Source organism: Pelophylax lessonae, assembly GCF_965119305.1.
Source record: "Pelophylax lessonae genome assembly, chromosome: 2".
In the NCBI taxonomy this organism is placed as follows: domain Eukaryota; kingdom Metazoa; phylum Chordata; class Amphibia; order Anura; family Ranidae; genus Pelophylax; species Pelophylax lessonae.
Window position 1 is genome coordinate 709,970,750 of NC_138769.1, and position 13,668 is coordinate 709,984,417.

General features: G+C 42.8%; 1 protein-coding gene across 3 annotated transcripts in view; it reads left to right on the top strand.

Moving 5' to 3' along the window:
- RAB30 (RAB30, member RAS oncogene family) overlaps positions 1–13,668 on the top strand; it is a 232,523-nt gene that overhangs the window by 186,207 nt on the left and 32,648 nt on the right. The window contains exons 1-3 of one of the 3 annotated variants that reach the window (XM_082244469.1): positions 5,625–5,643; positions 5,748–5,848; positions 13,349–13,432. In XM_082244469.1, the coding sequence (XP_082100595.1) occupies positions 5,756–5,848; positions 13,349–13,432 (177 nt within the window). In that variant the 5' untranslated portion in view covers positions 5,625–5,643; positions 5,748–5,755. Of the gene's footprint in view, positions 1–5,624; positions 5,644–5,681; positions 5,849–13,348; positions 13,433–13,668 lie in introns of those variants that run through there. The other 2 variants (XM_082244468.1, XM_082244467.1) reach the window with 2 other exon arrangements.

Below are 13,668 nucleotides of genomic sequence, written 5' to 3' on the forward strand. Positions count from 1 at the left end.
CAGCAGCACCAGAGGCTTAATCTGAGCCCCGCGCATACAGCTAAATGAGCCACTTTAGCAATTACTGGGAGATATTTATCCGGTGAAAACGCTTTGCGCTGTAAAACGCTCCACTGATTCATTATGGGAGACACTGGATGCTTCACGTCCCAGCTGGGAGTGGAGTGCTTAACGCATCTCCATCCAGATTTCTAACCGTTGTAGATAAGCCGAACTCCCGGTGAGTTGCTTTAATTTGTCTTCCATGTCCTTCTTTATTAGCCTAAGGCAAGAGACAAAGAAATTAATGGACTGCCTGAAGGGTGATTACTATGAAACTGAAGGGGGGCTTATATGTGCTTATATGGGGCTTCATGTGCTGAGCATTATAGATAGACTGCGAGAAACCTGTGATATCGTACCCAGAACAGATAATCCAAGACAGTGCTGCTGCTATGCCAAAGTCTGAACCTCCCTCAATTGTATATGGCCCAGATGGATCAGTTTGGTGGGACTGTGGTCTCTGGTTACATGATTCTATTTCTATGTTCCAGTATGCATGGGCATGGGCGTCCATAGAACTTTTTTCAGGGGGGGGGGGCATCATTTTAAGGTCACCCATGCTCCATCCCTTTTTGCCTCCATAGATCCCCCTTTAGAGCAGGCCAGGCCAGGGTTCCCTATAGATCCCCTTTAGAGCTGGGTCCCCCATAGATCCCCCTTTAGAGCAGGGTCCCCCATAGATCCCCCTTTAGAGCAGGCCAGGGTTCCCAATAGATCCCTCTTTAGTCTTACCTTTTCACCTATATTCCCCGTGCTACCAGGTTTTCCAGCATCACCAGGTACTCCAGGCTCTCCCTGCAAAGAATATAAATATCAAGGGGTTAAATGTATGCCTCATGTTTACTGACGTGTGTGGGGGAGGGGTGGGGTCTGTGACAGAGACAGAGATCGCTGGTTCAGCTATGCTGAATCCTGTGATCTCCTCCTGCCAGTCACTGAGAAGATCTGCCTGCTTTGTTTACATAAGCAGGCGGATCTTCTCTCAGCTTCCCAGACGATCGGGGAAGGGAGGCGGCGATCGCCGCCTCTCCTCCTCCGGCCCGTCTCCCACTGTGTCTAAACACAGTGGGAGCGAGCCTCCGGCTGTGGGCGCGTGCTGTCGAAATCACATAAACTCCAGCGATGTAGGTCTACGTTGCTGGACCCAGGAGAGCCGCACTGCCGCAGTAGGATTACTGTGAGCAGTCGGCAAGTGGTTAAGTCATGATTTGCTTGGGGATCAAATACTTATTTTACTGAACTGCAGCTCAATTTATAACACTTGTATCATGTGTTTTTTTCTGGATTTTTTTGGTTGATATTCGTTCTCTATCATTTAAAATACACCTATGATAAAAAATTATGGACCCTTCATTTCTTTGTAAGTGGGCAAACTTACAAAATCTGTAGGGGATCAAATAATTATTTTCCTCACTGTATAGACACCCCTTTGAAAAGCAACAGTGGATTGCTTTTGAAAGGGTGTTTGACAATCGTTGAGGAGGCGATAAGACCTCTTATTTGAACCCTCAAAATGCCGCACAACCACACTATAGCAATTCAATTTAACCGCACAATCCTAATTGTCAGTTAAAGTAACACAGTGGCGTATCGCAAAAAATGGCCTGGTCATTAAGGGGGTAAAACCTTCCGGTTCAGAAGTGGTTAGCAAATCTAAACGAAACAAAACTAAACACATTTTTTGCATCATGCACATGTCTAATTGCCACCCATAGTTGATTATTTGCTTCAGTTGCTCCTCCATGCTCTAGGAAAGCTCTTTTCATGCTGAGCTAATCAAAATGACCACAGCTGATCACAGTTGAAAGTTAAATGGTTTTGTGTGCCATTAAGAAGGTGATTAGCTACACCTGATTGAGTTTACAAGTCATTTTTAGGAACGGGGGGTCCTTTTTCCAACTCAGTTGCACTTCAATGCTCCAGGAAAGCTCTTTTCATGCTGAGCTAATCAAAATGACCACAGCTGATCACAGTTGAAAGTCAAATGGTTTTGTGTGCCATTAAGAAGGTGATTAGCTACACCTGATGGAGTTTACAAGTCATTTTTAGGAAAGGTGCGGGGGGTCCTTTTTCCAACTCAGTTGCACTTCAATGCTCCAGGAAAGCTCTTTTCATGCTGAGCTAATCAAAATGATCACAGCTGATCACAGTTGAAAGTCAAATGGTTTTGTGTGCCATTGGGAAGGTGATTAGCTACACCTGATTGAGTTTACAATTAATTTTTAGGGGGGGGTTCTTTTTACAACTCAGTGATTCTGTTTTTAATTTTTTTTTCCCCCTGACATGTTGGTGTTGTATCTTTTCACTTGGATGTTATAAGTTGCACCGCGTAAAGTCTGTCTTCATTTCAGGTTCCAAAGCAACAAAATGTGATTATTTTAAAGGGGGTGATTCTTTTCTATACCCACTGTACACTTCAGTGACTGTACACTTCAGTGACTTCATGCCCAGGTTAAGGCGAGAGGTTGGGGGGTGGGGGTTGTTTGTTAAAATCACCTGGTTTTACAATCTTGTGAAGGAAGCTTTAGCCATTGTTTCAGCATTCTGTATGTGGCTCCATGCATGGACTGAATCCAGGACCCCGATGCATCAGGATACATTTTATTTCCCTGTACACGTTATGCCTCTGAAGCTGTTTGAGTGTTTTTTTATATTTTTGGTTACTTGGTGCATTTGTCGTAAATCACCGCCAGCCTGGCACAGGCTGTTGTTAAGGTGAAGCGAGGAGACGGTACATTGGTTTTATGGAAGGATGGGGCCTGGCACTGCACTTCATCAGCCTGATGGCACTGACGGGATAAAAAAACAAACTATTTACTTAGCGCTCTAATTGAAATCAGATACTGTGGACTTGTAACAAGGGTGGATATTGATGAGTTGTCCTCGCAGGCTTTATTAGAGCAAATCTGTGCAATTAACGCTACGCAGCAACACGCAAGAACACAGAGACCAGTGTGAAAGTCTCCGTTTTTTTTCTTTTTTTCTTTAAATTGGTGATATGAGGTTGGCAACGATTTCCCGCACCCCACCATGCTTCCAAGGCACAGCTGTCCCACCAGCCAAAGAAGGAAATAATGGAGTGCAGTCTGCGTTCCATTAGCTTTAATGGAAGGCAGGTGAGACATCAGGGGTCTAAAAGACTCCTGATGTCTCATTAAAGAGAACCTGTCTTAAAAATATTATATCACATTGGGGACTTTTTGTAATAAATAAAGTTTTAGGCCCCTTTCACACTTGTGCGACTTTGACATGTGACTTCGATGCGACTTGAACCAAAGCCTGTGTAATCTTGAGGTCAATGGGTCTCAAGTCGCATCAAAGTCGCAGGGACTACTTTGAAGTCGCTGGGACTTGAAGTCTCACAGATATGAACGGTACTCATTGGAAATCATTGGATACGACTTGTCATGCGACTTTTGCAGTCCCAAGTCGCAGGACAAGTTGCATGAGTGTGAAAGGGGCCTTAGTGAAAGTAAAAGAAAAAACAATTTGAGCCTGCCCACTCCAAAGGGCATGCACCTGTCAAGGGCACTTGTGTAAGAAAGCGTCGCTCACGATACACATGTTATATATTGCTGCGCAAACTGTAGTGAGAACAATAATCCCAGTATCATTGTTCATGGTTACCTCCAAACCAGTGGTCTCCAAACTGCCGCCCAGGGTCCGAATGCGCCCTTTTGCTTGCCTTTATTCGGCCCTTGTGGAACAATTCCTTCCACTGACACTAACAATGGGGCATATTCCTCCCACTGACCCCAATGATGGGGCACTATTCCTCCCACTGACTCCAATCATGGGATACTATTCATTACACTTGCCTTTATTCGGCCAACAATGAGGTACTATTACTTCCACTGACACCAACAATGGGGCACTATTACTTCCACTGACACCAACAATTGGGCACTATTCCACCCACTGACCCCAATGATGGGACACTATTCCTTCCACTGACCCCAATGATGGGACACTATTCCTCTCACTGACCCCAATGATGGGACACTATTCCTTCCACTGACACCAATGATGGGGCACTATTCCTTCCACTGACCCCAATGATGGGACACTATTCCTCTCACTGACCCCAATGATGGGACACTATTCCTTCCACTGACCCCAATGATGGGGCACTATTCCTCCCACTGACTCCAATGATGGGACACTATTCCTCTCACTGACCCCAATGATGGGACACTATTCCTTCCACTGACCCCAATGATGGGGCACTATTCCTCTCACTGACCCCAATGATGGGACACTATTCCTCCCACTGACATCAGTGATGGGGCACTATTCCTTCCACTGACCCCAATGATGGGGCACTATTCCTCCCACTGACACCAATGATGGGGCACTATTCCTCCCACTGACTCCAATGATGGGACACTATTCCTCTCACTGACACCAATGATGGGGCACTATTCCTCCCACTGACACCAATGATGGGGCACTATTCCTCTCACTGACCCCAATGATGGGTCACTATTCCTTCCAGTGACTCCATTGATGGGACACTATTCCTCTCACTGACCCCAATGAGGGGGCACTATTGCTCCCACTGACACCAATGATGGGACACTATCCCTCCTACTAACTCCAATGATGGGGCACTATTCCTCCCACTGACACCAACAATGGAACACTATTTCTCCCACCGACATCAATGATGGGACACTATTCCTCCCACTGACCCCAATGATGGGGCACTATTCCTCCCACTGACACCAATGATGGGACACTATTCCTCCTACTAACTCCAATGATGGGGCACTATTCCTCCTACTGACACCAACAATGGGACACTATTCCTCCCACTGACACCAATGATGGGGCACTATTCCTCCCACTGACATCAATGATGGGGCACTATTCCTCCCACTGACCCCAATGATTGGGCACTATTCCTCTACTGACCCCAATGATGGGGCACTATTCCTCTACTGACACCAATGATGGGGCACTATTCCTTCCAATGACACCAACAGCAGGGAGCTATTCCTCTCCCTAATACCAAAGATGCATTGTTTTTTGATGCCAGGACAGTTGCTCTTTAAAAATGTTAAATCAAGCCTTTTTACTAGTGATTTAAATCCAATCCACACTGGTCCATACACATGCAGGCATTTGGAGGCAGGGACGTCCAGGTGCATTAGCTATTTGCCAGAGAAAAAAAACGCTTGACCTGTGGAAACACGCCTAAATGCTCATTAACGCTAGGCGCAACGACCGCTTGAGCGTTAATTCATTTCAATAGCCAGAATACATTTTTATTTTGCCCAAAGAAACAAATTACCGCCCTTGACGCTTGACACGTGTGCACGCGTCTTTATACTTTTACACACGTCAAAACGCTGATACCAGGAGGAAAGGTGTCTAGGAGAGATGGTCATATGTCCTGTGTGTATGAGGCCTTCTACTGCAAACAGCACCACCCATAGCTGGTAGCGGCACACATCACCGACCCTGCGAGACTGATCAGATTGCAGTAAGGCTACAGACACATTAGGACCATTGTGTGCTACTTACTTAACGCAAGCTGTGACACGAGTCTACGTGGCTCAGCTGGCCCGAGCGGCAGACCTTTGTCCTGTTGACTTGGAGGTGTAAAGTTCCCTGTGTATGTCACAAGAAGCCAGTTTGTGTATTGACGTCTCTGTACCAAGGCCAGCAGATGTGATCGTCTCTCTCTCTTCTGTCTCCCACAGCTGTGTAAATGAGTATGGAAGATTATGATTTCCTATTCAAGATCGTTCTAATCGGAAACGCCGGAGTGGGGAAGACCTGTCTGGTGCGGAGATTTACCCAGGTAAGGGGCATTGTCCTCATTTCTACTTTAACGTAGGAAGAGAGTGACTTAATGGGTAATAACAGTGCATTTTCAGCAAGCGTTTATCTTCAAACCATTATTGCAGCTTTTACCGTGAAGTGTATTTCTGAGCAATAAAAAAAGAAAAAAAACATTCAGTACGCCTCTTCAGTACGTATGCATTTTCCCATAATTTTCGTGACTGCAATACGATTTTCTAAGTCTAAAATGCCCCTTGATGTGAGCATATAAAAGTAGAACTATAGGCACATTTTTTATATATATATTTTTTTTATTTTGGATAGAAAAAGGAAAGGTTATAACCTCTGGACAGAAAAGTGTCCTATTGCGGAGATTTCCCTTCACTTCCTGTGAAACCACCAAACAGGAAGTGAGGCAAAATCTCTGCAAATTAAATGATTTTCTTGAGGACCCCCAGATCGCCAGAGCTAGTCCCCATTGGAAGATCTCCCCTCTTTTTTACTTTTCTAGGAACAACCCAAAATTTGAGATTTTGTTTTAATTTCACTTTTCAGAAAAATTCCCCTGGAGGTGTGGGACTATAAAGGCGACCTAAGCATCTCAATAACAGTACAACATAGTATAAAAAATATAGTTAATGTATATATGAGGACCTTATGTTTTATATATATATATATATATATATATATATATACAGTATAATAATATATATTAATATATAATATATTAATATAATATATAATATTATAATATAATATAATTATAATATAATGTATAATATATAAAATATAATATATATATATATATATATATATATATATATATATATATATTCTTTCTACAAATGTTTAGATACAAATGAATTTGTTCCACCAGATCCCTGAAGAAGGGCACGCTTGAAACGCATTGGGTCTCCTTGGAATACATGCATTCACGTAGTCACTTCAATTTTGACCTAATTCTGCTAGCCGTGATTATTTTAACCATGATATGTTTTTTGTATGTATATGTCCTGAGATTATTTTAATATGTCTTTACAATAAAAACTATATTTTTTATATTATGTTGTACTGTTATTGAGATGCATAGGTCGCCTTTATAGTCCCACACCTCCAGGGGAATTTTTCTTGGCATTGTATTTGGGATGATGGCTACCTGCATCTAGACGTCCACGATTAGACAACCACATTTCTACTTTCACTTTCAATGATAATGGTAAGGCCCCTTTCACATAGCTTCCAACTGTCCCTTATTTGGAAAAACTGTCTCTGATTGGGAGGGACTGTCCCTGATTGGGAGGGACTGTCCCTGATTTGGCGGGACTGTCCCTGATTTGGAGGGACTGTCCCTGATTTGGAAGGACCGTCCCTGATTTGGAGAGACTGTCCCTGATTTGGAAGGACTGTCCCTGATTTGGAGGAACTGTCCCTGTTTTTGAGGGACTGTCCCTGATTTGGAAGGACTGTCCCTGATTTGGAGCAATATCCCTCTGTCCCTCTTTCCTCCTCATTTTGGTCTGATCTATATAGTTGTATGTAAAATGCACTTTTTATCTTTTAAAAAGTGTTTCCCAGTGCTAAACTTTTCATCCATTTGATTCGGAGGGACCATCCCTCATTTGGAAGGACTGTCCCTGATTTGGAGGGACTGTCCCTGATTTGGCGGGACTGTCCCTGATTTGGAAGGACTGTCCCTGATTTGGAGGGACTGTCCCTGATTTTGAAGGACTGTCCCTGATTTGGAAGGACTGTCCCTGATTTGGAGGAACTGTCCCTGTTTTTGAGGGACTGTCCCTGATTTGGAAGGACTGTCCCTGATTTGGAGCAATATCCCTCTGTCCCTCTTTCCTCCTCATTTTGGTCTGATCTATATAGTTGTATGTAAAATGCACTTTTTATCTTTTAAAAAGTGTTTCCCAGTGCTAAACTTTTCATCCAATTTCTAATTTGCTGCATCTGTAAATTTCAAAAGCCAATATAAAGGAATAGTAGTGGTAAAAAAAAGTTGTGGGTTTACCCAATATTTTTATTTGTATAATTCTCCTTTAAGGGGGCATGGCAGGGGGTGTGTCCTATGCCTACATACTTTTGTTAATACGTGTCCCTCATTCCCAACTCAATAGGTTGGGAGGTATGCCTTTCACACTTATGCGACCAAAAAGTTGTGCTATTTTACCAGAATTTTTATGCAATTTTGACTGGACTTGAAGCAATGCCTATGGACCTAAAAACGCATTAATATCATCCCGAAGTAGTGCAGGGACTACTTTGAAGTTGCTGTGACTTGAAGTCACAATGATATTTACGGTACTCATTGGATATCATGGAGTATGACTTGTCATGCGTTGTTGCAGTCCCAAATCGCAGGACAAGTCGCACAAGTGTGAAAGGGGCCCAAACAGGAGAAATAGAGAGGGAGAATCTAACGGGGGCACAAACAGCAATAAAAACTGATAGATGTTCTAATCCCACTCCACACTATTCAAAACTAGAAATTAAATTTTTTGCCTTTAGTTGTCCACTTGATGACCATCCTAAGGGTCCTTCTGCCTGGCGGACTCCGTTTCGCTCGGCTGTCATTACAAGGAGCGGGAGGGGACGTCCCCCCCTCCCGCCGCCTTCTGCGGCTCGCCCGGGTTTCCCGTCCCACCGGGAGACCCGGGCAACCTACCTGCACGGCCACCGAAGACCCGATCAAAGCCGCATTCGGCTCTGATCGGGTCTCCATGTAAAAACCCAGAAGTGATGTCTTTACATCACTTCCGGTACTCTGCGCCAAATTAAAAAAAATGACAGCATTCAAAACAGCCAAACTTGGCATTTTGAATGCTTTTAAGTGAAGAGTAGGGGTTTGGGGTCTTTTAGACCCCCAGATCCCTCCACAAGAGTACCTGTAAAAAAAAATTTTTTTTAAATGTCCAAAAATATCGGGCAATATCGGGCGATACCAATATGCGATGACCAAAATATCGGTATTGGTATCAGCGATAAAAAACGAGGCAATAAGAATACCATGCAGTGAACGATATACATAAAGCCGGCCAGCTCTCCACATTCGCCCGTCCTTCCGGGATGATGCGCGGTGACGTCAGCGCGTCGCGACCCAACGCGTTTCGTCACAAATGACGTCTTCCTGGGGTATGGGCGGCGTGCTGACTCACCGCAGTTTATCTAACAAATCAAATCAAGCCACGGTTTGAACCTCCAGTCACGGACATGAACCACCATACTGAATAAGGGAAACTGTGCCACAACTCCAAGTACCGGTAATTGAAACTCGGAATTGGCAAACAAATAAATAAATCACTCCCGACCCTCACCTAAGTAAAGGGATACAATTTTATAAACCCCATCTACCCTCACTAGATTAATATACAATCGAGTTTGAAACCACCCATTATAATCATCCATAAATGGATTGGGACACCTTTACCTTATTAAAGGGGAATGTTGTAAAAAAACAAAGTGTAGATAAAAAAACATTTTCATTAAAAAATGCAAATAAGTTCCCTACAATTTATTTTTCATTGTATCACATCATAGGTGTATTTCCCAAACTCCTAGAGGCGTGTAGCCCGATAATGAAATCAAATCGAGTTTACATTAGAATAACACCTCAAATCAATACAATTATAAAAATACACAATCAAATAAATCAAAAGACCACCAGATGTGTTCCAAACCTGTGACCCCTATGAATTGTCAATAAACGCATTGACATCCACATCAACATTCAATCCATAGGGCGCATAGGACCTAATTCTTTGAATCCAAGCTATTTCTAATCTGGAAATACCCTTAATAAGAGAGCCTCCTCTCCAATGGGGTTGAAATTTATCAATCCCCAAAAAGATGGTATTCCTAGGGTCTCTATTATGTACCAATAAATAATGCTTCAATACAGAATGCTGTCTAAAACCCTTTCTGATGTTACTGATATGTTCATTCAAACGCATCTGTAGGGATCGTTTGGTCTGGCCTCCATATTGCAGGCCACAAGGGCACTGCAAGAATTAGACGACCCCTGTACCAATACACGTAATAAAGGGTTTAATTGGATGTTTATGACCTTTGCTGGTGGAAGTGAATTCCATACTTTTCCTTACTCAACTTTTCCTTACTCTACAACCATTAAGTAAACAAACCTGGTATCTCTTACACTGGTGGAATCCAGTAAGATTATGAAAAAAAACTAAGCTTTTGGGAGCATCCAAAACATTAGGTGCTAATCTATTCCTAAGGGAGGAAGCCCCTTTAAAAATAACCTGAGGTTTGTCCGGTAACACTTTGCCCAATATTCGGTCATTACCCAATATGTGCCAATGGTTCTGGATAAGGCACTTAACATTCCTATGTTGTACCAAATAGGAAGTAATAAAAGGTGTACCAGAGAAACAATTATCATTAACAGACCATGGCTTCTCCCTCACCAGATCATTCCTATCTAATTGAGTGACATGATTCAAGGTTACCTTGAGAAAGGGGAGATCATACCCTTTCTCCAGATACCTCCGAGTTAGGGTCTCTGCCTGTACCAAAAACTCCCCCATTTCAGTGCAATTGCGCCTCAGCCTCATATACTGACTTTTAGGTAGGTAACATGGCTGGCCAAACAAACCCCTGGTGTTCCTCAAACGTGACCAATAAGGAAGAAAAAGGGGGTCCACATAGCGTTAAACCGTAAAACACTTTTTTTTTTCGAGAAAAGGTTACTAAACACTTACAGCAATCCAGTGAATAGTCAGCGGTTAAATTGGTAGTTCCCAGGATAAAGACGACTTATATACAAGCTCAATTGGCTTGGTTAGTTCAGACATAGACTGCATCCTACATGTTTTGTCATATGTGACATCATCGGGGACATTCATGCTGTGAACTCATATCATGGGGTGATAATTCACAGCAGAAGCCGATCTGCGGGTGTCGGGCACTCGATGTCCTCCTGCACCTGCCGATCATTGGTAAAGTACACGGAAAGTGGATCTGCCTATATAAACAAAGCAGATCCCTGTTAAACTGTAAAACACTTTTTTTTTTTTTGAGAAAAGGTTACTAAACACTTACAGCAATCCAGTGAATAGTCAGCAGTTAAATTGGTAGTTCCCAGGATAAAGACGACTTATATACAAGCTCAATTGGCTTGGTTAGTTCAGACATAGACTGCATCCTACACGTTTCGTCATATGTGACATCATCGGGGACATTCATGCTGTGAACTCATATCATGGTGTGATAATTCACAGCAGAAGCCGATCTGCGGGTGTCGGGCACTCAATGTCCTCCGGTAAAGTACACAGAAAGTGGATCTGCCTATATAAACAAAGCAGATCCCTATTCTGATAGGGGGTAAGAGATGGTTTCTGTGTTCCTGCAAAGAAGGGACTAGAATGAATGCATTCCCCTAGTAAAAACAGCTCACATAGTAAATACAAACACTGTCTTGGCACATATTTAACCCTTTGATCCCCCCTGATGTTGAACCCCTTCCCAGCCATTGTCATTAATATAGTGACAGTGCATATTTTTAACACTGAACACTGTATTAGTGTCACTGGGTCCCACAAAGTGTCAGTTATTGTCCACTGCAATGTCGCAGTCCCGCTATAAGTCGCTGATCGTCACCATTACTAGTATAAAAAAATACATAAATTAAAATTCCATAAAAATATCCCATCGTTTGTAGACGCTATTACGTTATATACAGCATATAGAGTTTAATATACAATGAAATTTGGATGAATATCACAAGCATTTGCCCAGCCCTCACAAATTCTGACTGTATTTTGCCTAGTGCTGTGATTTCCTACGATCATCTGCTCCATCTAGTGGTCATAATGCTGCATGTATCCTGACTGAGGTATTTCAGGAAAACTACAGCATTATGGCCACTAGATGGAGCTGGCGATCATAAGAAATCACCATATAAGGCAAAATAGAGTCAGAATTTGTGAGGACTGGGTGAATGCTTTTGACAGTTGTCTTTAAATTTTTGTTATTGTCAAGTTAACTGACAAGTGCCAATGCTGTTAAACTTGGTCTGGTCCAAGGGGGTACACAGAACTTTTTTTCAGGGAGAGGGGCATCATTTTAAGGTCACCCATGCTCCGCCCCTTTTTAACAATGTTATGAAGGGGAGGGGCTTAGTAATTATACTTATTTTGTCAGATGTATTTCTGACATCAGTGAGGAATCCTCGGCCCCGCCTGCTGCAGGCAGCTGTCAGACGGGGAGAGGAGAGATCGGACGGGTCACGCTCGGCCCTCTGAAAAATGATAAAGAACGGCTTATTTTTTTAAAACAGACACACAGGATTGTTAAACAGACCAGAAAAGATGGTATAAAGTGGCTTAACAAGCATTTGAAAGGGGAAGTTGAGATTCCAGGGGGGGGGCATTTGCCCCTACCTGCGGATGCCCATGGTCTAGTCATCTAAGTTTTGAAAAAATGCTGGTCAAAAAAGGGTTACAAATGCAGCAAGTACTGAAAAATACCCGGTGATCTACCAGCAATCTAGTAAGCTCCTAACTTCATGTAGTGAGCTGAAAATACTGCCTCTGATGCACTGAAAGATAAGGAGAGGGGGAGGTTTTCTGTAGTCCAGCAGGGGAGAACTCAGGCAGGCCTGACAACACTGCTTGGGATTTTAGTGCAGAAGACTTGCCAAATCTCTATAGGAAGTTAGCAGCTCATACTGAAAATCTGGCAGGATTTTTGGGTATTTTTTTATTACCTGCAGGTTTTTAGAGAGAAAAGAGGAGGAAATGTGTATGTATTTTTAATTTTGTATTCTTGCCCAGACATGCACTTTACAACCTATATGCAAAAAAACTTTTTAGATGTTTTAGATAGAGTGGGGAAGGATTTGTCAGAACAGGAAAAGATGATGGCAACAACTTTTTACTAAAGTGGGGGGGGGGGGGCTAGATCTTTTGACAGTCGCAATATGGGACCATCCTCACCCCCCACAGCTGCATGTAACAAAGGGATGGAGATGGTGGAGACATTTTTGACCTAATATAGCCACGTGGTCACATTTGACCATGACATTGCTGAAATATGGTCATGCGGACAATGTAATTGATCAGATATGGCCATGTGTCCATATAAGTTCAATGATGTCACCACCATCCCCAGATCAAAGGAGCAGGGATAGTGGTGACATCAGTTACCTAATATGGCCAAATGGCAATATTTGGTCAATGATATAGTCTACATGGCCATATTTGTCAATGACATAGTCTACATGGCCATATTTGGACCATGTCATAGTCGAATATGACCATGTGGCCATATTATGTCAATGATGTCACCACCATCTCCACAACAAAGGAGCAGTGATGGTGGGGACATCATTGACCTAATATGACCATATTTGGTCAATAACATTGTCCACATAGCCATATTAGGGCAATGTTATATTAAAAAAAAGGGGGGGGGGGGGAGGGCACACTCAATGAACCACTTGATCTTTTTCTGCTGTCAGTCTTCTGTGTTTTATATATCTCTTCTCATTCTGCAGGGTCTCTTCCCTCCTGGCCAAGGGGCCACCATTGGAGTAGATTTTATGATTAAAACGGTGGAGATAAAAGGTGAAAAAATAAAGGTGAGAGGATTTTCATTTTGCTTATGTGTGTTTGTTTTGTCCATGCTGTGGTGTTATTTAGGAAGTTAATAGGTGTTCTTCGGAACCATCAATATGTATCAGCTCTGCTTGGTGCAGGTCTAGTGCATGTGCTTGTACACAGCATACAGATTTAAAGGTGAACTCCAGGAACTATTTGTATTGCATTCTTAAATGGGGCCAGTTCAGCATAATGTAAACATGCTATATTGATATCT